This window comes from Falco biarmicus, chromosome 1, assembly GCF_023638135.1.
Source record: "Falco biarmicus isolate bFalBia1 chromosome 1, bFalBia1.pri, whole genome shotgun sequence".
NCBI lineage: Eukaryota > Metazoa > Chordata > Aves > Falconiformes > Falconidae > Falco > Falco biarmicus.
The window spans coordinates 61,697,452-61,722,102 of NC_079288.1; the positions used below are offsets into that span (position 1 = coordinate 61,697,452).

The window sequence follows — 24,651 nt, forward strand, 5'->3', positions numbered from 1 at the left end:
GATTTTCCAGCCCTTGCTCTTGGTCTAATGGAAAACACTTTCTCTTCCTACAAAACTTGCCTCTCCTAGTCTTCCTTTCGAATGGCAACTTGTTCTCTTCTGGCAAAATTAATGCAGTTTGAAGGAAAATGGTAACAAATGTGCTTTGTCTGAATAGCATCTTTTAAGTGATGCGGCCTTAGATCTTTGGAAGTTTTACATTTCTAAAAATCAGGTTTGCAGTTGACTGAATAGCAGATTCTTGCCTTAGCTGGGATTGTAAGGTGTTCTTACTTCTGAAACAGTCAGGCTTTCTACATGAAAACAAGATGAAAATAATTAAATTGAGTCATAATTCACTGGTTTGGAGGGTTGAATTTCTATTTTAAAATATTTAATCTTCCATTAGTTCTGTCTATGGCCCAGGTGAAACCACTCAACATGGACCAGGACTAGGTCTTTCCTCCTCCTCCCTTCTTTCTCTGACCATGGGAAGGATCTGCTCAAGCAGTCCATGCAAGCAGAAGATTTCTGAAATTCTTTCCGCTGTATCAGGATAAAATCAACATTATTTTTGCAGATGAGGGAGCTTGGGCTAGGACACAAGATGTGTGAGTGGCTTAAGTAGGGCTGAAGCTTTCAAAAGGATTAAAAAACAAAGCAAGAATCAGGTTATGCTATTGCTGGAAATAATCCATGACTGATTATTTTATTAACTTGTTTGATTAACCATTATGACACATTGAATCCTTACTGTGGAATGGCCTAGGAAGGTTGGGCTCTAGAAACCTTGATAACGAGCAAATAATAAAAGCAAAAAAAACCCCATATATATTTTCATTTTACTTTGTTTTCAAACAAATCAGTGGGAGGGGGAGCTTAAAACGTTGTATTTGTGATCCAGAACTAGTCTCAAGTAGCTTCAGTAAACAGTTCTTCAAGTGCAGGTCCTTCATGGGGAGGTAGCTACAGCCAGTCTGAGTTTTTGCTGTCTTGATTTATTTCGTTCAGGCTGATAACGAAACTGAGTGTTTTTCATAGGAAAGCTCAAGTGTTTAAATGTTTGCAGAAGCCAACAGTGTATTGAAAACCTAACAAGTAAGGATGTGACCTAATATTCACTTACTGCTTTTTAATCAGTCATTGATTTGAATTTTGGGTGTCATCCTTAATTTTTCTTGTTTGTTGCTACTGTCATTTATATATTCTCAGTTTTCAGCCCTTTGTAAGGGTAGATTTGCAGTGTTCATTTCCAAGGGATGAAAGTGGTCTTTATTAAAGGTTTTGGAAAATGGAGTTTTGTCAGATTGCTTTCTTTTAAGAGAAATTGCTCCTTAACAGGAAAAAAAAAGGCATACACACACATATACCCCCTCCAAAAACAGTCTTGCGTAGCTCCAGGCTTCAATGAAAAACCTGTAATCCTACATTTGGAGATTCTCAAGGCCTTATCCAGGCATATTACTGTCTATGGGAAGTTGCCCATTAAATCAAAATGAAAAAAGAAAAATCAGTTCAGATCCTACTAGCTATGTAGAAATCTTCATAGGGAATTACTAAGAATTCCTGTTAACCTCATAATAATTTGCATCTGAGAGGATATTGTGAATAAAAAGCAGTTTCCAAGTTTGTAGACCTTAATTTATGAGCTCTTGTCTAGATTATATGTTACAGTAAATAATTCTAAGAGTAATTACCAAGCATTTCAGTGAAATTTTAATCAAATAACTGGAACTCTTTTGCATTAGAAACTGATGTAAATGAAGATTTATTTCAGCAATTTTTCTTCAAGTTCGTTGCTTTAGAAGAACAATGCAAAATTAGGTATTTTTCTGGAAGTTTGGGTCTTTTTACCCTTCCCAAGGTCTAATTCATGGCTCTAGAAATGCCAGCCTGAAGTTGTACAATGTGCAATATAATATTCTCTTTTAGGCCTAATTACATTACTGGGAAGTCATTTTGGTATAAAGTAAAACCCCTTTCCAAGGCAATGGGACCTTCTTCCTCTCCCCCCCCTTCCCCATGCCTTCGGACTGATCTTTAAAGGATGAACCTTTCTATTGCCCTGGGCTGTTTACATCCCAAACTATGGAAAGCTGCTCCTACTGCAGATGCCAGTTTGGTCCCCGTATTGTCATTTATGGGTGGAAAGTCCCTCTGCTCTGTTTCATACCTCCTAGAGTAACTGATTATAAAAGAGAAAATCAGATCTCACATTTTGTACTGCAGAAAGGGCCTTCAGAAGGGGGGAGTTGAGAAAAGAGATCCTCAAAAATGCATATTCGAGTCACCTTTTGTAACGTTGCTGTGGGCATTGTTAAGAATCTGTCTTCTGTGAGAGTCACTATTTGTCTGTTTGAACATTGTTGTTTTTTTCTGGGGGGTGGGGTGGGAAAAGGACCAGGAGATGAGCTACACCATCATCAAATCCAAAGAGACGACGATTACAGCAGATGGCTTGAAACCAGGCTCAGCGTACATCTTCCAGATCCGAGCCCGGACAGCTGCTGGCTACGGTGGCTTCAGCCGAAGATTTGAGTTTGAAACCAGCCCAGTGTGTAAGTCCTTTTAATTACTGTCAGCCCATGTCTCTGGAATGGTTACCAGAAATGAGTCAGGGGATCGATGCCTTTACAAAGAACTCTTCCTTGTCCTGGCCTTATCCATTGACTTTGGAAATATCAAGCACATCATGACTGTGTACTGGACAGGCTAACACAGAATCACACAGAACCACAGAATGGCCGGGGTTGGAAAGGACCTCTGGAGATCATCTAGTCCAATTGCCCTGCTAAAGCAGGTTCACCTAGAGCAGGTTGCACAAAGTCATGTCCAGGCAGGTTTTCAAGGTCTCCAGAGAAGGAGACTCCACAACCTCTCTGGGCAGCCTGTTCCATGCTCCATCACCCTCAAGGTAAAGATGTTCTTCCTCATATTCAGGTGGAACCTCCTGTGTTTCACTTTGTGCACATTGCCCCTTCTGTCAGTGGGCACCACTGAAAGGAGCCTGGCTCCACCCTCTCGACACTCGCCCTTAAGGTATTTGCATGCATTGCTAAGATCTCCTCTCAGTCCTCTGTTCTCCAGGATAAACAGGCCCAGCCCCCTCAGCCTTTCCTCAGAAGGGAGATGCTGCAGTCCCCTGATCATCTTTGGACCCTCTCCAGTAGTTCCCTGTCTCTCTTGAACTGGAGAGCCCACAACTGGACACAGCACTCCAGATGAGGCCTCACCATTGCAGAGCAGAGGAGTAGAGGGGGAGGATAAGCTCGCTCAACCTGCTGGCCACACTCCTCCTAATGCACCCCAGGATCCCCTTCTTGGCCACAGGGGCACACAGCTGCCTCATGGGCAGCTTGCTGTCCACCAGAACTGCCAGGTCCTTCTCCACAGAGCTGCCTTCCAGCAGGTCAGCCCCTAGTCTGTGCTGGTGCAGGGGGTTGTTCCTCCCCGGGTGCAGGACTTTATACTTGCCTTTATTGAACTTTATTAAGCCCCTCTCCACCCAGCTCTCCAGCCTGTCCAGGTCTCACTGAATGGCAGCGCAGCCTGCTGGTGTATCAGCTGCTCCCCCCAGTTTTGTATCATCAGGAAACTTGCTGAGGGTGCACTCGGGCCCCTCATCCAGGTCACTGATGAAAAGTTGACAAGAGTGGACCCAGCACTGACCCCTGGGAACACCAGTAGCTACAGGCCTCCAGCCAGACTCTGTGCTGTTTATCACAACCCTCTGAGCTCTGCCATTCAGCCCGTTCTCAATCCACCTCACTGTCTACCCATCTAACCCACACTTCCTGAGCTTACCTATGAGGATGTTGTGGGAGACAGTGTCCAAAGCCTTGCTAAGCTCAAGGGAGACAACATCCACCTCCCTCCCTTCATCTGCCCAGATAGTCATTCCGTCATAGAAGGCTCTCAGGTTGGTCAGGCATGATTTCCTCTTAGTTGAATCCATGATGACTGTTGCTTGATAACCTTCTTTTCCTCCACGTGCTTACAGATGACCTCCAGGATGAGCTGTTCCATCACCTTTCCAGGGATGGAGGTGAGGCTGACCAGCCTGTAGTTTCCTGGGCCCTCCTTCTTGCCCTTGTTGAAGACTGGAGTGACATTGGCTTCCTCCAGTCCTCAGGCACCTCTCCTGTCCTTGCTTCCTCAACTCACGTGGTGAGGCAGCAGGTGAAGTCAGGAGGCCTTCAGGCTCCAGAAATTCATAGTGTTCCCTACTTAGAAAAATCCTGTATTTATGAGAGCTGATGCAAGAAAGGACCTGTCCTCCCCGCTCAGGAGGGAAAGAGGGGCTGGAACCTAGTCCTCCACACCTCTTAATGACTGTCTGCAGAGAATGCTGAGCTCTCTTAAATATCTGCATCTGGAGAAAAATCCCTGAAATGGTGCATCTCTGGAAGGGGAAGAATTGAACTCGCATTTGCATATTTTGGTGTGGTTCCTGTTGAGCTAAAAGATGGTTTCCTGTTGGCTGCTGATGCCACAGCCTCAAGGAAAGGAATTTGACTTGTGATCAAAAATGGGAAAAATGTGCACTGCCCGTACAGGGCTTTTGCTTGGCCTGTCACAAACTTAATATGGTTTTAGGGTAGGTTTTTTTGTTGTGGTGTTCGGGGTTTTTTTGTTGTTTGTTTGTGGTTTTTTTTTTGGGGGGGGGGGTGTTGTTTTTTGTTTTTAAATGAATCTGATCATCCAGGTCTGGATTCTGGATATTTTGTGGCAGAGTGAACTCCTGAGGCATGCAGAAGCTCAGCTGCTCTTTCCCCAGTGTTCAGGCACAGCTGTGGAGAAATTCTTATTGTCCCAATTACCAAATTTTTGCAGAGGTGTCAAATATAATTGTCTCCCTCAGAAAATATGTCTTCTCTGTTTCAGTTTGTATAATTTTTTATACTGTTTGCATGGAAGAGAGATTTTTTGGTGGAAATATTCTGTTCATTCCAGTGAGAAAGAGTCTATTTTCTGTATGTTTTCCTTGGAAATTTCAATTTTTCAATATTTTGATTACTGTTACTCCTGTTCATTTAAAATTCATCATCTTTGAGAAGAAGATGCCCAGTTGCCTTTTCAATGCACACTACTTCTGAAGCCATAATAGATTTTAAAAGAATCATTATACACATACAGATGTAGCTGTGGAGCCAGTGATTGAAATAACAGTGCAAATTGCATCACAATACAAACATTAATGCAAGAAGAATGGTCTATTTAATGTATTTCTTATTGTATTAATCATTAATTGTGCCCTACAAGTAGCAACAAAATCATGTTATGCCAAAAATTATTCTATATCATACTAAGGAAATTTTGCTTGCATTTGGAAATTTTCTAGTTTAGAGTCATTTGAGTAATAGTGTTCCAGACTGTTAATAAATAATACATGAAATATATACACACTTGATCAAGTGCTTGGGTACCTATGATCCTGGTCCAAAAATAACAGCACTTCCATAAAGCCTATCATGTAAGTATATGCATTAATCAGGATATTTTTTGCAAACATCATGTGGTAACACCTTTAAATCCCTTGAGTCTGCACCCCAGTCTTTTTAGCGTTTTAAAGGCAGAGGAGTAGGTACATCTCTGATACTAAGGAGCTGCTGGCATAGTTGGAGGAATATCTACTGCATGGTCCCCAGTTCAGGATCTGGGAACTGTTACTCTGTTGGACTTGAGTTCTGGGTGAAGCAGAACTTAACCAGACGTTTAAACGCTTAGTAGAGCAGAAATGCAATGTAAGCTTCAGTATCATGTAAAACGCAGCTCCACTTGATATTTAAAACATTTTAAAAAGCAGTTATTTATTTTTTTTCCCCCAGGGCCCTATATAAAGTCAATATTAGGGCCAGGAGTGTGACCAGACTCACAGTGCTTTCTTGCACATCCCAGGGAATTTGAAAGCAAGCACAGATCGAAATCTCACTGCTACATCGGAGTTCAGATCTGAAACTCTTGTTAGAGCCAAAGCAAATTATTTTAATTCAAGAACAGATGAAAACCTTTCAGTGACTGTTGTGAGAATCAAAGCCAGCCTCCATAATTGTTTGGACCTAACAACAGGTTTTGTTTCCAGTTCAAAGGTTTCTGTAAAGTTATTTTTAATATACTTTGGGGAAATATGAAACAACAGCCTGAGAGATGCAAGGGAGGGGGAAGCCATAACTTGTTTTGAATTTTTCTCTTTTTTTCCAAATTTTGGGGTTTTTTTACATACTACTGCAGGCATCTGCAATTCTGCAAAGCACAGCAATGCAGCCAATGCTGCATTTTTCAGCAGAAGTTTTCTATTTGGGCGGAAGCTGTTGCTAGGTGTATCCACTTGCTGCTGACCTCCTTTCCAAATGCCACCAAGCTCGTCTAAACTGATAAAACTAACCTTGCCAAAAGCTGGTTTTCAGCTGGATTGGTGAGCTAATCCAGCTGGTCAGCTGGATGGGAGTGGGAACATGTCACCAAGTTGAGGAGGGCTAACACAAGTCCCCCCTGGCTTTAAATGGCAGCAAGGTCCCAGCTCGGCTTATGAATTCAGGCTTTTTAGCTGTCGTAGGTCCCAGTTTTATCTCATTTCCCCATCCCTTGAGCTGTGCAAAAAATCACCAGTCACAGCTTAATGTTCTCCTTTAAATGTTTTTCTTTTTAATTATTTTGTCAAGAAAGCAATAAAACATCATCTTAAGGAGCCTCCATAAATTTGTGAGGCTAATAAAATCTCTGGATGATGGCATGGGTTTGGAGCAGTTAACATTAAATATTTAATGTATCGCGGCCAATCCTTCTGAAATCATTTACATTGCTGTAGCAGGTCCGTGCCACTCGCCGTTGAGCGCTGGAGAGCTCCTGTATGAGGAGCTACTTGAAACCCATTGCAGATCAACGTTTAATGCCATACCTTTTCGACCTAACTTTTAACAATTAATATGGGACTATATTCCGTTATTTTATAGCCTCCATAAAGTTAATCCTTGTGCTAAGGAGCCCTTTTCACTTCAGTCATTTAGTTAAAGGCTTCTTCAGTGTGAAATTGATTCTTGCTGCTCCCCGGGGTGGATGAAGCTTCAGCCGGGGCTGGCACAAGGGTAGGAGCTATAATGAGGTTTTTCCCCGCATGGCAGCAGTGCCTGTGCCTGGGAGCTGGGTTTTGCGGGGAGAAAGCCAGTTTTATACCCCGGGGTGGTTAAATATATATGCAATTAAATAAACTGGCAGCAAAGAGGGCAGGGTGAGAAGGCTTTTTCATTCCTGCTTGGGAACCCCATGTGCAGACCCATGGGGAGATGTGGGTGCCTTCCCCTGCAGTGGAAAGCAGATGAACAAGATACGAGTGGTGTTAGCATTTCCGTTTTACAGGCTGCAGGAGCTTGCTGACCTGGTCTTACTTAACCTGTAGCAAACCCCTGTTCTCTAACAGCTTTCCTGACCTTTCCGCTAGCATCTTTATCACAGGACGCATCTCCTGCCTTTTGGCCAGAAGGCTTTTTACAAGGCATGGGCTGGAAGAGTTCTGCTTCCCTTGGCTGATAAAAGGACCAACCAGTGTATGTGTCTTAGCAAATTCCTATTCTACAGAGGGCATCTTCTGGCCGTGTAGTATAGATGCCACAGGAAGCTTTTAATTGTTTATAGCTTTTTGAAGTGCACATAATGCTGCTCATATCTCAGAGATCTTGCTTATGTCTCTTAACAATAACATTCCATAAATGTTCTCTCTGCATATGGGAAGCTGCTGGGGTTTTGTCCTTTATTTCTGAGATTTTTAATGCAGCTAACCCAGGAAGACAAACCTGAGTTTGCAAACTCAGCGGCTGTGTTCTGCAACACTTTGGTTTCTGAATTCAATGATGAGATGCAATTTTGTTGGGGTTTTGGCTTGGGTTTGCATGTGTTTTAGGTTTCTTTCCCCCCATTTCCTTTCCAAACTAGAAACAGGCAGCAAAGGGGGGAAAACACAAACTGTAAAAGAAGAAATGAACTGGTAAGACTTGAAACCTTGCTGACAGCCTTGTTAGAAAGACTCGTGTGAGTGCTGACTATTGTTTTAACCTTAATCTCCATTTTCTGTTTCTCATCTCAGCAGTAGCTGCATCCAGCGACCAGAGCCAGATTCCTATAATTGTTGTGTCTGTAACAGTGGGAGTCATTCTGCTAGCTGTTGTTATCGGTTTCCTTCTCAGCGGAAGGTAAGAGAAGAAGCTGTGTATTTATACTTATCCAACTTTTGTAATAACTTCTATCTGACCAGCTGATTGGTGAGATTTAGGTGAAAGCAGCATGTGAGCAAAGCTGTCGAGCAGTAGCGCTGTAAAGCAGCACGAGGGTGGGATGATTGATCTGTTTGGACAGGCAGGAATGACTAAGGCTCGTTCGCAGATGTCGTTCACTTCCCAATGTTTTTCATCTCTGTATAGACTGGCCCTGATTATTCGACTTGATTCTCACAGGAGTGTTTTTACATTCCTTTAAAAATAAGCGGAACATGTTGTTACAGGTAAAATATCCTGGAGCCCGTATGTTTACACTCAGAGCTCACAATGGCCTTTGTTCACAGACAAAACTTGACTTCAGCAAAACACTGCAACAGTTGCAAATAAAAAGAGAAGAAACCCAACAGAATGGCCAAATGCCCCGAGTTTTGGTCAGATCTGGATTTCATTTCTCATGTGTAGGACGCTAATGTGTTCCCCATGCACTAGTAAATTATACAGAGAGCTCCCCCCATGGAAGGAGATACTCAGTTTCAAACTATCAAGCGATTCCATTGATTTCTCATGTGCTTAAATGTAGGCAAGTGGTGAAGGCCTGGTCTATACAATCTTTGACAGCTCTAATGGAAGTTGATGGAACTTGTTGGTGGACAAGGGATTGTGGTATTGGGAGGAAATCTGGTTTGTATCAGGATCAGTTTGTACTCTGGCACTAAACTTGTGTAGCAGCCAGCACGCAAGGCACTTTTTTCATATACTGCCTGTGTATTAATACCATTTTTCAATGGCATAGTCAAACGATGCAACAGTCTTCATGCAAAGCAGTGGGACGTGCATCTATTGATAAGGCTGATTTTTTTTTTCAGTGCAAAGTAAACATTTATGCTTCTAAGGTTCCCATCAGCCCACTGTTGCTTTCACGATACAGGTCTTTTCTTAAACTCGGGTCTAGCAAGGTGGCTGTAAATTACAGGATATTTTAAATGTTAAGAGTAGCTATAAGATACTCACAGAGGAACTGTGCTGATACCGAACATATTGGCTGAGGGTCTTATTTCCCAGAGGAGGTAGGGTATCAGTCTGTGAAGGCGGCACGGTGAAATCCAGCCAGGCTGAGCAGCTCTGTCCCCAGGCGTAAGGCATCCATGGAAGGACACAGTTATTTCCTGTCTTAAAAGGTAAGTGTGCTGCCAGACTCATCTCCACTCAAGGTCAGAGACTGACAGTCTCTTTCAGCTCAGCCGTTAAGAGTTCCTGTCATCTGCTTTGAGTGATTTGTTGGGCTTAAAAATGGGCAAGTAAATGCTCCTGTCTGCACAAGAAGCATGCAGCGGTGGGGGGCAGTGAATGGCTACGGGCCATTCACACCGGGGGCTGCAGGAAAGCTGTAGCCAGAAAGACTTGGCTCTGAACACTGTAGGCAGGAGTTCAAGTCTCTCCTTAAAGGCTGGAGGTTTTGAGTCAAATCCCTCCTTGAACAGATGTGGGGGGATGTGGACCTTGGCCTCCCCCAGCCTAGATGTGTCCTTGTATCAATGCAAAGAGGAGGATGCACACGCAGCCTTAGGCAAGCTATGGATGTAGCCTGGCACCTCTGCAAGGAGGGGTGGGGGGGGGTGCATTGCAGGTGGAAGGATATATGTTCCTCTATGGCCATAAGGAATTGCAACTGTGTGGCAACCAGCAGCTCTTGCTCTTCCCACAGTTGCTGCCAAGCACTCAGGACCCCTTTGGGGAGGACGTGCCCTTGCAGGTCTCCTTTTTGCTGTTACCCTCTCTGGTCTGAGCAAGCAGTTGCAAAGCCGCAGCCATTTGTCAGCAATTCTTGTTAGTTATGTCTTTCTGTCCTTTGCCCTAATGGGCTTTCCAAGATGTGCTTCCTCTTGGCTCTTTACATCTTGGCATGTTTATAAAAGCCCTTGTCTCCTTTGGCTAGTTTTAGTACCACCTCTGCTGCTGCCTTAATCCTCCTACCTTGTATGCACGCCTCTCTCCATGGACCCCAGGGCAGCTGCAGGTTACTGGGAACTTCTCCTTGGTGCCACACTGGGTGTATGGGAAGGGGTAGGCACAGGGAACTGAGCTTTTGGTCTGTTTTTACCTTTTCAACCCTTCTGCTAAACTGGGAAGAATGCAGTACCTCAGATGGAGGTGGTGGAGCGCCAAGTTTTGATCCATTGTTAGAGAAATGGCTTCAAAACCACAGAGCTTCTTGGCCACTTTGAGTTCCCGTGAATTTTAAAGCCTGTCTAGTGTGTTGAGTGACTCATGAGAACAGAAAAATACACCCCAGAAGCCCAGGAAGCTGACAGCCAATTTGAAATTAAACAAAGCAAAACAAAAAAATTGCTCCTGTTTGGAAGCAGCAGAGATGCCGCTGAAGTGTGTCACTCACGCTGCTTTGCCTTGGATATGATTTTGAGACAATTTGTGGAGTGAATCTCCTGCTGTGACACCGCGGGGTCGATAAACGCATTCCAAGTCATGGGATAATTCCTTTCTGAAGCTGTTAACCTGTTTCTGGAAGACACTTCCCTGTATCTTTAGAGTGGTGATGTTGTTCCAGTGCCTGGTTCCAGGGGGTTAAATTTCCTTTCCTAATTCTTTCCCATACTTGCTTTTAGAAAAACAGACATTTTGAACTCCAGGAGCTGCTCCAGCTGGAATCACCACTGCTTTCCACACCAAGTAAGCTGTGCAAAGCCCAGGCTCTGTCTTTTCTGCTAATGTAGGAAGCAGGTACTGCCCAGCAGCAAAGCCAAGAAGAACCCTCTTGCTGTGCAGCACTGAGGACATAGCCTGGCTGGTTCCTGCAAAGAGGTTCCTCATTGCTGGCTCCATGTTGTTCCCAGGCTCCCTGGGAGGCCCTGGGAACCTCAGAATTAGGATATTCCTCCCTAGGATGCTGTATGGCACCTCTTTGCACCTATCCTCCCAAGTGCTGGGCTGAAGTGAGCAGGGGGTTGAGAGCAGTTCTGTGGTGAGAAGGGGATGTCCTCCCGCTCTTGGCAGCTCGGAAAGTAGTTTCCCAGCCATAGGATTCAGGAGTTTGCTGTGCTCCACAAGCTTTTTATTTTCTGCTAGGTTCCCAGAGGCAGAAGTTTCCACAGCTCTTCCCCCCCCCTTTTTTTTTTTTTTGCTTTTAAGTATGTCTACAGTTTTCTTGCTTCTTTTGAACGAATGTAAGTAACAGCATGGCATTTTCCATTGGCAGCTGGCCCTACACCAAAGGTCAGCTGAATGGTAATCACGGTGGCATTTCCACAGGCCAGCATCCATCTGTGGAAATGCACTTTGTGTCTGAAGCTGGAGGTTCCTGGGAATTTGAAACAAAATGTGCTTTGCCTTAAACAATTAAGCTGCATTTCAGAGCTGATTTACTTGCAGATGCTCCAGAAAACTCTCCCTGTAAATAATGTGTCCTCTGACCAAGGTCATAAATGCCAAGCAAAATAGCTGATCACTTTTAAGTTATCCTGCTCTTTGCATCAAGGGCATATTAATAATATAACGATCAGGATTACAAATCAAAGAGATTCACTAAATCAGACTGTAGTTGTCTCAGCAAAAAAAGAGAAGTGGATTGAAAATCTATTATTAAACCAGCTAGAAGCATTGAATTAAAGAACATGGATTTGTTATTATCTTTGTTTTGTTAGGATTATGTGTTCTTCTTGAAAGTGCAATGCATTTTCAGATAGAGCAAGGCTATAAATTTTACTTTCCTAGCAATGCTTGAACTAGATGCTGCTTGGCATCGTTGTTCCCAATTGAGGTATATATTAATCTAAAACCATTAGAGACTTTTGTTTTACACTCTGTGCCAGACAATGCCAGTCACAAAGATCTTTGCTGTCCGTCTTGCAAGGAGTAATAATGTGCCACAGTCATTATTGTGGCATCAGCCACTTTCTTCCTACAAAATGACATAGGAAGCCAAGTTTGCATCAACCTGGGAAGGAGACTGTTGGGGTCTGCAGCGGATCTGCAGATAAGTTAGTTGACCTCAAAGACTTAGCTGTGTACCTTTAAGACAGCCACAGATTGTCAGGTATGTAAACAGGGTGTGAAGAATCGGAACTTAGAACTGCAGCATACGGGCACCTACAGCAACAGCAAATAACAAGCAAGAAGAAGGACACAAAAACCTATCAGGTGTCTATCAGGTTTAGACACCTGCACTAAGATATATAAATGGTTTGTATAAACAATAAAGGCCATTTTGTCCGAACCCAGCCACGCAGACATAGTGTTTCTTTTAAGTCCGCCTCAACTTGCATCACCGCAGGAGACCTACTGCTTCAGAGCAGTTTCCCCTTTTCTGTCCTTCAAACCAAGCCTTGTTTGCAAAACTGATGGGGTCTTAGGGTGAGTGTTAAGAGGTTCTGGTCCCCCAAGCATTTGAGCTTTGTAACACTAAACAAAGGCATGGACTTCTAACAGAGCAAAATGGGGATGCTATTAGGTCAGTGCTGTGCATGTTTGCAAAAGCTGCCCAGAATAACTAGGAGGTGTATTGTGCATCTGCATTTATAGCCAGCTACCCATTATGGATGACCTTTCCATCTCAAGTGATCTTCCAAAGAACCAGAGGGAGCTTTTTATAGAACTTAAGAAAAAAATAGATTTGAAGCAACAAAAATCTGCCCCTCTCCCTGTGTCATGCATATATAGAAAGTCTCTTTTTAGAAAGGAACTAGCCTTCAGAAGGCAAAGCAAAGACAAATCTTGCCACCTGGATATTGGCAATTAGAGGCTTCTGCACCAGAGTATCCATCCTTGACCTTAGCTGATTTAGACTTTTAAATATCAGCCCCTGCGGTGGCAGAGGGCTACTTTCTGGACACAAGTATGTGCATCTTGTTAAAAAGTGACTTTCAGGGAGTAGAGAGGGTGAAAGGATTGTGGTGTATATCCTAGGTCCTGAGCCAGCGTTTGCAACCTTCTGTGATGTGGAAGGTCAAAATGGATTAATTATTCCACAACCTCCCCCCCCATCCTATTTTCCAAGATGTGTCAGGGCTTAAAATAGTTTGCTTTTTCGACATTTCCGTAGGAAACAGGAGACGGTTTGTAGATAACATTTTTCATAGAGAATTTTTCCAGCATGAGTCACAATTTTTGTTAGTTGTGACTTTTTAAAGGGCTTTTATCTCTACATTCTTGCCTGCTCTTCCTTCTTCCTACAGGATATTGTCTCCCGTGATTTGTAGCCACTTTATGATGGTGCCTACTGCCAAATATTCCCCACAATTCACCTGACAAGAGGAAGGATTTTGTTGGAGAAGCTATTGCTCTGCCAAGTCAAAATTCCCATCCACCAAGAGCAGGCAGAGTCTGGTCCTGCTTCTGTTCAGGACAAGGTCTTTACTACCTCCATTGTGTTACCAGCCTCTTTGCGCTGTGATGGTATGTTTTCCCAGAGAGGATTGTTAGCAGCATTGGTGTACAGGGTCCCTCTGAAAAAAGGGGCTCCAGTGCCTCCTTCTGCACAGGCTGATGCCTTCCCAGGGCCAGTGTGGAAATGTGCTGCCTGTAATCCCCATCTTTAGCATCCTGCCTAGATCAGCTTGGCAAATTTGACTGCTCCAACACCTTTTTACTTTTTTTATTCTAAACACTTTTTGGGTTAGTACTTCTGTGCAAACACATTGGGCTCTGCAAGCCAGTCTGAGCTGCTGCAGTTTCAAGGAGGATTTAGGGACCTGGGCTGATCTGCCTTCAGATGACTTTGGCCCAGACAGGAGGTGGGAATTGACCACATCTGTAATTAAGCTCCAAGCCCATGAAGCATTGCCCTTGAAAGCATCATTTCTGAGTTACTCTGGCAGCAGCCGAGGGAATGGGGCAGGAGGATTGTCATGAACAGATAAGCAGCGGGCGTAAGATTTGTCTGAATAGGGGAAATGTGGGGCAGTGCAGCAGTCAGTGACGAAAGCTCCTCACCTTCGTTCTTCAGATGATCCATTTGACAGCATTGTGCAATTCCCATTTCCACTTCAGGAAGGGAACTGGGCTGCCCTTCAAGCTGAAAATGGAGCCTGACCAGTGGTAGCAGCTCCAGGCTCCTGCTATGCACTGGTGAAAGCCCCATGCGTAAGTAGTGTTTTAAATTGGGGTATTACAGTGTCTTCTCTTGGCTGTGGAGTGGGTAGGGGATGAAGAAAAAAAATCAGTCATCCGTCTGGACTTCTGAATGTGTGGATGTTTTACCTTGCTTTGAATGCTAGAAATAGGAAGTGTGACCTCTCCTGGGGACATGCCATGTTGTGGCACTTGGCCTCTCACCTAGAGAAAAGGGTGTCTGTACTTTCTTTCAGCTTGGACATAGCAAAGTATAATGCCAGAGGTCTTTCCAAGTGCAGTTCTTTTCCCTGGAAGCTTTGCTGTCCTTCCCCGTAGTGACTGCACAGGTACAGTCTGCTCGGGCCTCTGCATTCTCAGTTATTCTAGAGCAGCGCAGAGCCATGCTTTAACACGTGATCTAGGTGTAGCTCAGCAGGAAGAGAAGGTGACTCCTAAAGCATTCATATAGTTCTGAGCAAAGCAGGAATGTACTCCTAGCAGCTCACAGGGTGTAATGCTGCTCCACTGATGTTTGAAGCAAGCATGTTGACTCATGAAGTACTAGGTGCGGTGCTGGCCTCCTGACCTGGAGATGCAGGAAGCAATCATTGCCATCGCTCAAGGCTGTGTGAAGGATTAGAAAAATCTTTCCAGGCACCCTCAAATATTTCAGTCTTTAATTGCAAGCTTCTGAAGAACATCCCATTAGAGCAGCTTATTAAAAGTAACAAACGAGGCTTTCATTTATCATGACTCCAAGTCTTCAACTTAGAACTCTTAAAAACCACAGCTATATGAGGCAGAGCCTCTCAGAGATCTATATGGCCACTGGAAATGTAGTTTAATTCTGAATGCTCTCTGGGTCATCTGCAGACTTGTGGTAAATTAATTACATTGGTTGCAGGCATAGTTGTTGGGGCCATCGTATACATTTCATTAACAAAGCATGTAGCCCAGGGTTTTGAAACAATGCCAAGAGTGTTGATAAGTCCTCCTAGCACAGGTTTATTACAGTTTGCTCTCTGGAAAGTTGGGTTTGCAAGCCACACAGGCATTATGGGGGTCACCTTTGCTAGAACTGGAGTAGTGTCATCTTTGTGTGCCTGAGATAACCAAGAGTGGCAGGGTTGATCTAGCCAAGAAGTGGGACAGTTCCAGGAGGCCACAGAGGTCCAGGAGGTGCTGCTGTATCTCCAGGATCCTCTTTGTTGTCTCTGCCCATCTGCAGGCTGGTCCTTGAAGCCAGGGCTTGAAGCAGAAGTCACACCTTGTTTCAAACCAGCTTGACTTTTGCGGATGCCGCCACCTCAGCATCTTGTTCTTTTCAAGCAAAGGGGATTTAATGCTGCAGGTGTTTTTTCAATAGCCTTCACCATTACATGGATGTGTCACCTGTTAACCTGCAGCAAACTGAAGGGGGTCCTGACTGACAGCTGGAGCCATGGGCAGCCCCCACAAGCTGTCCTTGTAGTCTGCTGGTTGATTCAGTGAGGCTAGAGGAGACTTTGCAGATAATTTTGATGTATACAGTGCTCGGTTCAACTCTTGACTGCTCTGCGATACAGGTCAGCTTGCTGGCTAAAGATCTTAAAACCCTGGAGAGGTCTGGATGTATTTCATTGAGCGGCTATCTCTTATCCTGCCACAGCATTTAATCTCATCTGCAAAGTGTTTGCTTTCAGATCCTCGGTTTCTAGACTGAGAAAGCCCTGTGTGGAACAAAGAGACGGGGAAGATCTGCCCCTCCTAAAAGTCGTCAGCACCCAAATGCGTGGTGGCCATGAGGGCACAGTGGGTTTGCTGGAGTTTAACATCCAGTTTTATTTGCCTCAGAATTTTTATATTCTGAAGTTTATCTGCCAAATCAAGGCATTCTTTTCACACAAGCTGTAATAAACCTTCCATTGCCCTAACTGTTCAGGCCAAGTAGTCCATTCAGTTACCTATCCAAGCACTCCTGGGACTGGAAAGTGAATTTTGTTGTCTGGTGATCCAGTTCAGTTTGGTTCTAAGAGCTTTAGATTCCCCTAATGTTACACCTCTGAGTATTTTGACCCTAAGTGCACAGCATTATGTGATGGATGTGCAGGAGTAAGGCTGCATTGAGGCATATTTCCCTTGCACTTGAGCATGTTTTTCTTCCCTGTAAAGAGGAGCAAGGGAGATCTGAAGCACTCTGCTTTCAGTGCAGGGGGCTGATTTTGTGTCGGAGCAGCCCAGTTGCTGATGAGGTACTCAAAGAGTTTTCTTTGTTTAAAAAAACAGTGAGCTCTTTTCATTTTAAGGAATCTGTTGCTTTTCAGGTTAATTGAACTGTTGTTCCAAAAACTCTGACTTTGCATGCTGAGTAGCGAGGGAAGGTCTGGTGGCAGCAACCGTTAGAAAATGCCTGGGGGGAAAGAGCCTCCTAGCTAAAATGTAAGCTAAGTTGTCACAGCCACAGTGATCTTCTGGAGGCATAGCAGTTCGCTGGGCTCAAATCCTGCAAGGTTAAACCCAGAAAATGGCATAATTGACTCAAAATATATAGTTCTTGGGTTCCCTTTGTGTACTTTTGGACCTCTGGTTTTAACTTGGGTCAGTGGAGAGGTTTAGTGATAGCTGAGCTGCTCCCCTATTAGTATGATTGCAGAAGATGGGGCATTATGAAATGCTGTCAATTATAGTAAAAAAATATTGGCATCACTGTTTAGAAAATGTTAGCAAGTTGTTTTGCTGATGCAAAAGTAGCTTAGAGAGACATTCTTCACCAGTTCTAATTTAAGTAAGCACATAATCCAGTATATAATTCTATAAATCATTGCATGCCTGAAGTTATTTTGCATCATAATTTAAGGCATTGCAGTTGCAGAATGTTAATTTTGTCTAAACAGGCTATTCTAATGTGTTTAGTCATTGTAAGTTATACTTGATAAAAATCTGATGGACACAATTTTTTTTCAAGAAAAACATGTTATGATGATTTGAGAAGAAATGATGAGTGAGATCTTCAGCTGACTTTAACCAGGTTATGTCTGCACTGTTGGGCTCCCAATTGTATATCACACTGAAGTTCTTTCTGTTGTTTCTTCTGCACTATGTTCTTTTCCAGGATGAATTACCTTAATAGATTTGGTAACAGAAAAATGGTCTATGCAAGTTCTCTGACAAGGATAAAGGGCAATTACTGAGGTGCCACCAGCCTTGGGTTATGGACTGATGCCAGGCGAGCCATACTCCGATTAGATTAGAGTAATGGCCCAGCAGCCTTCAAAAGCAAGATGTGGATGCGTGCAGTGCCTTTCAGCTCGCCATATTTTGAGTTTATTTAGGCTGACTGCTCCCACACGACTCACAGGGTCCTGCATCTGCAGATAGGTAACACACATGCAAAGCTTCACTGGTACAAGGAGACTCGGAAAGGGCTGTGTGAGTTGAATACATGCATAAGGGTCTGCCAAAGCAGGGCTCGCATTCATCCAGTGCTTTTTTTAAAAAAACAAAGTGTAACTGAACCGCACATGCAATTTACTTTGCCTGCTCCAAGGCAGGTACTTAAGTTTAAGTACATGGCCCCATTAATCCTAATGGTGGTACTCAAGTACAGGAAGCACATGTTTAATTGCTTTGCAGGACCAGGATCTGTATGCTCTCCCCAAGGCCTTTTTCCCCAATGGTAGCCCATCCCATGAAATTCTTGCAGCCCAGGGTGTTAAAGGTCCAAATAATTGCAATAAGAAGGAAGAAGGGCATATAAAAATGTTGGGAATGTATTTGCACCTTGCCAGGGTGGTGGGATTATTCCTTATCCTGGGCCTTTTTGTTTGCTTTTCAGTTGCTGCGATCATGGCTGTGGGTGGGCTTCTTCTCTGCGTGCTGTTGCCTATCCGAGCCTAACATGGTCAGTGTTCCCACCTGTGCTGGCTCCTATTTCGTGTCCTCCCTCCATGTTTTCTGTGCACAGTCTGCCTCTCCCTCCCTTTCTTGTATTGGCCTGGAAATCACTTTCTCATCCAATTTCTGCACTCTGCTTGTCTATCTCAACAACTGGAAACAGCGTGACCCAAAACAGAGTGTGTCTGCAGCAAGAACAGGGGTCCCAGGAGAAAAAAACCTGATATGTTACGCTGTGATCGATCCAGACACCACACCAGCAATGTCATGTCTCATAATAAAACATCATGTATGCTGGACACTTCATCAAATTCTGCTTCGTGTCACCAAAAGGGGCTGAGAGAGGTAATTTGCCTCCAGAAAGGAGGCAGGGGGCAGGCAGGACTGGAAGGGTATTTAGTGGCATGTAGCATGCATGTCAGTGAAATTAACTGTATGTCATCGACATACATGTCAATGTATGACATACATGGCAATAACATGATGCTGTTTGCCAATGATATGCTCCGGCAGCATTGGATATATCTCTGTGGGCATTGAGAGCTGCGTGTCTGTGCTGCATGCTGCCCCATTCTGCCACCATCTGGGCCTACCTCGCCAGTTTCTGCTCTCTTTATACTCTCCCCTCTTTTCTAACTAATCAAAGGAAGGGTGATTTTAATTTCTGTTGGTTTGACTGGATGCGAGTTGTGTTGCTCCCTGAAGAGAATGTGTTTTAGGCCTCTAAATCAGCTGTAATCTGTGCAGGCAGAGATCTCTCTAAGCCTCCTAGGAGACTCATGAAATTGCCATCAGATATCTGCTTGAGACCGTAGGAGCGCTAAGACGTCCCACACACGTTGTTAAAAGGGAAGGCTTTGCAGCATAGCTGGGCGAGAGGTGTGAAACTCTTCTACTGTGTTTTCTGGAGCTGCTGAGGCTTTGCATGGTAGTAGCTGGGTCACGGTGCAGCCCCTGGCTGTGGGGCACAGCAGTCACCAAGGCGGACTGTTTTGGGGTCCTCTAGTGCTGTTTTGGCTCTGACAGGCCTGAACCAGCGAGGAGTTTGCAAATGCAAATCACAAAGGCCCTACAGCAGAAGACTTTTTAGTATTTTTTTTTTTCTGGTTGAAGCATTTTAAAATTGGTTTTCCTGACTTTTGAGTGCTTAAGAGCAGTGTTAGTGAGCAAGGATGCTCGGCTCAGCATTTGGCTGCAAAATGTTCTTCTGACACATGCAGTCATTCCTGCGAGCCACTGGTTTGACAGTGATTGCACTGAAAGAAAATCTTTTCGTAGTTCTTGTTGTCTGTCGTGCCTGTGCCACCATGCAGAAGCAGTCCCTCACTGGGAGTCATGCTTCAAATGTCCTTAGCAAGACCCCCAGCCAGAGAGTGACAACAATGGAAAATACTGTTCAGAGGAGACCAAGAATGGACTGGAAGGCTATGAAGAAGAGACACACACAGGGAAGACTTGGCTGACCTGGAAAACACTCTCTGCAAGTTTCCTCCTAAGCTGTGTAGAGACTAATGTGGCAGCAATCTGGGAGGGGGAAATGGGAAAAGTGACTTCAAGGCACAGACGCCATCAGCTGTGCTATGGGAAGGCACAACAACCTATTTGGAGAGATCTATGGAGATTACTTCAGAGGGAGCTTCCTGTGAGAGGGAGAAATGGTATCTTGTTTAAATTATTTTTAATTGTTCTGGCGGTGGTTTAGGAAAGCAGGGAGTCATTCAGTGCAAAGGCAGGGAAAGACTATAGGCTAAAAATACTACCGCTGGAATTGTGAAACTTCCTTTGTAAGGCGTCCAGGTTAATAGAGGTCCAAGGCAGGGTCACACCGTGTAGAGGGGACAGCAGTGGCTGGGAAAGCAGCTGAGAGGACAGTTCCTTCGGAAAGGAACCTCCCCGATTCCTCTCCGGCCAGTCTGGTGTATCTCTGAACTGAGCTAAAGGTGTTAGCTGGTCATCTCGAGACCTTTTTCTGCTCTTTTGATCCTCTTCTCCAAGTTACAGGAGTTTGAGAGTAGATACAGGAGTTGAATGAATCAGATTCCCAGCCTGCATGGGTTGCTTCAAGTTAACTCCAGGTGAAAGTTTGGTCCAGTGCAATGGAAGTAATTCATTATAGACATCAAAAAAGCAGGAAGAACAGAAAAATCGGAAACAACTTCCAGTATAAAACCTGTTTGTTTTACACCAGTCCCTTGAATATTCCCTGGTTTTGTGATACTGAATGTATTCTAGGATTGCAGGCAGCAAATGTAAATGCTGAACATGGACCAGCGTTGCTAGAGGTAGATTTTTGCTTCTGTCTCTTTGCTATCGGTGTTGTTTATCCAGGATAAAACTATTTACTGAACAAGTTATTGTCTCCAGACGTGAGCTGAGGCAACAGGATCTTGACTAGAAGGAATGATCCATGTTTGTTTGTTCCTCTGGGTGGAACATGGTCCTGCCCTGCAACACATATGCAACCTTATCACTTTAACATCTTGGAATGTCTGAAATGAGCACTAACCATTGTAAACAACAACCTTGTGGTCCTCACAAACCTCCTGTAAGATGACAGCTTGAGATGGGTTGGATGCATTCCTCAGAGTTGATTTATTGTAAAAGATGTGCTTCTGAGTGAAGGTCTCATCCCTGAAAAGCAAGTGGCATTTTGTCTGTGTTTCAGAGAAGTGCACAGACTTAATTTATCTCATACTTAAGAGATGAAATACATGTATAAATCCCTGCAGGACTGGGATGGGAGCTTGCACGCTGCTTCAGGGCACAAGCCGTTCAATGGCATTGACTGCATCTAGCAAGGTGAGGTCCCTTTCCTCATCAGGAATGTCTAAATGCTGTTCCCATGTACATTTCCAGTAATGCCTTGGCTGTATGCTGAAATGCTTTGGCCGGTGCCTGTAAAAGGAGTATATAAAAACTCTCCCACATCACTGCCTAGGGCTTGGATGTCCAAGGTCCAGTTCAACATCCCCTGACTGTGTCCTGCCTGGGTTGTGAACCACACTGGTTGCCCCAGCTAAGGAGATGGAAACACCTTCCCTTGGGCATTCTATGGTTTTTGGCGATGCCTCGAGTGGCTGAGGGGCCACACGCCACCCAGCAAGGGCACCCTGAAGCACAGGGTCAGACACAAAGTATCTCCATTGGTCCAGGGAGAGCAAGCATCTTCCTGCCTCATTTCTTGAAGGATTTTTCTCTGTGAATTGGCTTGTGCCATGCAAGGCAGTGGGCATTGGCTTCCCAGCTGGATTCTTCATCTTTCTACCTGTCCATTTTATATTTTATAAACCTATCTAGGGATCATTTTACAACTTCACTTTCATAATCTGCCCCATAAATATTTTACGAGCTGCCTGCCAATCTGCAAGTAGTTTTTAAATAAGGCATGATGCCTTAAGAATATTTAAAGTCTCACTTTTTTTTTCCTCTGATACGTTTATTGAAAAACACAGAACTGTGCAAGGAAGACATCTGCTTTCTGGATACAGAAACTGGGACAAATCCACAACAGGAATAAATGAGTTGAGATTCAGGTGTGCTGCTGAATTACATTAACGTTTTGGCCGAGTGTCTCCAGCTCAGTGGGAGATGAAGCGAGCATCAGGATCTTTATGCTTCCCTTGTACATGATACAGAAAAGATACAGAGAATCTATGGTTTGTACGATGACAATAAACTAAAGAATGAGTCTTCCATCAGGAAGCTTTTGACTCACAGCTTTTCCAATAAATATTAAGAGCAAATGCACATGCAGAAATGGATTATTTCACAAACAAGTGGGGGCTTTTTCTTCCCCCAGAATATATTGCAAAGGCACAATATTTAGATACTTTTATCTGCCAGTAAGATTCACGTAGTGAATCAGAACTCTTAATGTGAAAAAGCAGATTTTTATGAGTTTTAGTTGGGGAAGAAAGGAGTAAAAACTACTTGTGTGTGTTCCTTAAAGCATCTGAAGGTCAAGAAAGGCAGAAGTGCAGTTTAGCCTCAATCAGCTTCTGCTTGGCTTGTTTCTCTGGATAGTTTAAGAAAGTGAGCATGCGAAGGGCAGAAGTGATTGCAACAGTCAGGTTTTGCAACAGGCTTTGTTAGTGACACCCAACTGTTCCTTGACAGTCACAGTCCACTAGCTGCCATTTCACTTCGGTGTGTCTTGTCGAGCCTTGTTTTAACGATGCTTTGGGGGTCCCAGAGCCTGATTTCATATGCTAATGTGACTTGCCGCTGTATGTGTTTCCCGGCTTGACAGAGGGGGACAGCCAGAGCCAACTGGTTTGCATTGGCCCTTTGTGTGCCTGGGCAGTAAAACATGGACTGTTATGCATCAAGGTGTGCTTGGATCACTGGATGTAAGCAATGGCATGTTCCCCATTTCTCTCTCCTCCATCTTTATATTCAAAGAATCAGGAGATGCAGGTAGTAAAAAAGATAATGTTCAAAAAGCTTATTTAGCTTTTATTTTTATTTAGAAGTAGTCCAAACATGAGGAAGAGATGAAGGCATTTGCTTTCAAAATGAACAGCAGAAATCTTGTGTATGTAACAGAAAGATGAATTGAAATATTTGTGTATTTTTAAGAGGAACATTGAGTTATATGCCTCAGTATGGAAAATAACTTCTGCGGACAACTGATGTAACATTCGGCAACTTGCAGCAGAAAAAATTGGGGTGGCCAGAAGTGGGAATTGATACTGATACTCCTATCTCTACTTTATATACATAAGGGGGAGGCAGTATGATGAAGAAGGAGAAGAATCTGGTTTCACCCAGGGATTATGAACACCAAAATGTGCTTTGAGATGATGCTTACTCCCAGGGCTTCTGCATACACGTAGTGCTTAGTTTTTGAGTTAATTAGACAGGACCCCATCTCAGGAAATGCCGCTGCGGCTGCTAGAGCAAGGCAGTGAGTACCTACATGCGGACAACTGAGTAGTTTCTCCAAGCACCTCATTGCTGCTCTCATGGGTTTTGCATTCAAAGCGTGATGGTCTCAGCTTAGTTGCTGCTGCTGAAATCATGCCCTGCATGGATGGCATGGCTGCTAATCAAGTGCAATCTACTTACCTCCCTGCCTGTGTCCCCAGATCACCTGTCAGCCTCCCCCCTGGTCTTTTGTGCCTTGTCTCGATCCGTTCCCCTGCACTTGTACAACCTTTGCAGTGTTTTTCCCTCCTCTCCCCTTGGCACGGGTCTCCCCTTCTCCCCAAGGTAAGCTTGCGTGCCAGCTCCCCTTCCCCAGAGTAACCCTGTGAGCTCATGTTGCTTTTGCCCTCCTCAGCCCTGCAGTGTCCAGCTCTGTTGGGGCCAGCTCAGCAGCAGTGCGCACATCCCATCGTGTTGGGGCTTTTATTTGTAATCGTGATCGTTTCACAAATCTGGTGCCAAAATCCTGTAGCCAAAAGGCTGCTTGGCCCCTTGCATCTAGGCAGAAGAAGTTCCCTGTAATAGGACTTCATGCTGAGGGCATGTTTCATGCAGATGCCTATTACTGCCTCCTCTGGATTGCCGTTTTGTTTCTGCTAATTGTATGCTCCTCCTTGCTGTGTGTGCTCGCATCCCCCTATCTCAAAAATCGTGGGCAATGGAAGAGAAGACTCCCAAGTTTCTCAGCTTAAAGTGGCTTCTTGGTGACCTGAGGCTTTCTTTGAGGTGTGCCAGCTAGCAATGCCACTGCACGCTGGCAGGCTTGCAGGTGCCTGTTGCAGGTTTTTCACTCTGCCAGGCAGTGTCCCTGTGTCTCATGTCCATGCAGTTTGCTTTAAGGATCATCCAGTTCCTGTATCCAGTTATCATATCAGGTCCTTGGAAAAACTGGTGTGTATATGTGCATCATACATACCTCATCCCATATTTGAAGATGTGTATATATGTGTGTGTATACTGCAGTTCTCCTTGCTTATGTAGTTACCCTGTGGCTTCCTACATGGTTGTCTAAGTGAAGCAGGTCTCAGAAATGCCACCAAAGCAGCCAGTTAATGTTAGTGCAATAACATCACCTAGAGAACCAGCGAGATGAGTCAGGGAAGAGCAGCCAAAGACTCACAGGAGGATGCCCTGGGGGAGATGCGACTGCCATATGACTGTGGTTGCAACTCTGTGGTAAGATTCCGCAGCATCCTGGCACTGCCTAGTGCTGACATGGGAGCAAGGTAATTCAGGCAGTGAGTGTGTGCCTTCTTCCATCTTTATTGCTGCTGGGAAGGGGGATTCCATGAATGGCAGCTCCCCTGCGTAAAGACAGGAGATGTGCAGGAAATCCCATCAGAGCCAGGAATACATAGGAGACCCTTGAAGGCAGTGAGGCAACAGGTTTGGGGTTTTCTAAGCAATTATTTTGCGTGTGTTTAAGGTGTTAATGTTTACATAAGGCTGTTTTCTAAAGTATTATTAAAGTTCTATGCAAACGACCAGTGGATGAAGAGGAGCATGCAATACATACAACATGGTGCCTGCAAAAGCTCTGCGGTCCGGGAGATCTTGCTTCTGCAGTTCTAATGTTTCATCCCATTCCCCTTCCATT

The 24,651-nt window shown here is 44.3% G+C and overlaps 1 protein-coding gene across 11 annotated transcripts in view; it reads left to right on the top strand.

Moving 5' to 3' along the window:
• EPHA5 (EPH receptor A5) overlaps window positions 1-24,651 on the top strand; it is a 209,620-nt gene that overhangs the window by 154,965 nt on the left and 30,004 nt on the right. For 5 of the 11 annotated variants that reach the window (XM_056354298.1, XM_056354358.1, XM_056354375.1 and 2 more), the window contains 3 exons: window positions 2,378-2,537; window positions 8,060-8,165; window positions 18,070-18,135. In XM_056354298.1, coding sequence (XP_056210273.1) covers window positions 2,378-2,537; window positions 8,060-8,165; window positions 18,070-18,135 — 332 coding nt within the window. The remainder of the gene's footprint in view (window positions 1-2,377; window positions 2,538-8,059; window positions 8,166-18,069; window positions 18,136-24,651) is intronic. The other 6 variants (XM_056354305.1, XM_056354325.1, XM_056354368.1 and 3 more) reach the window with 3 other exon arrangements.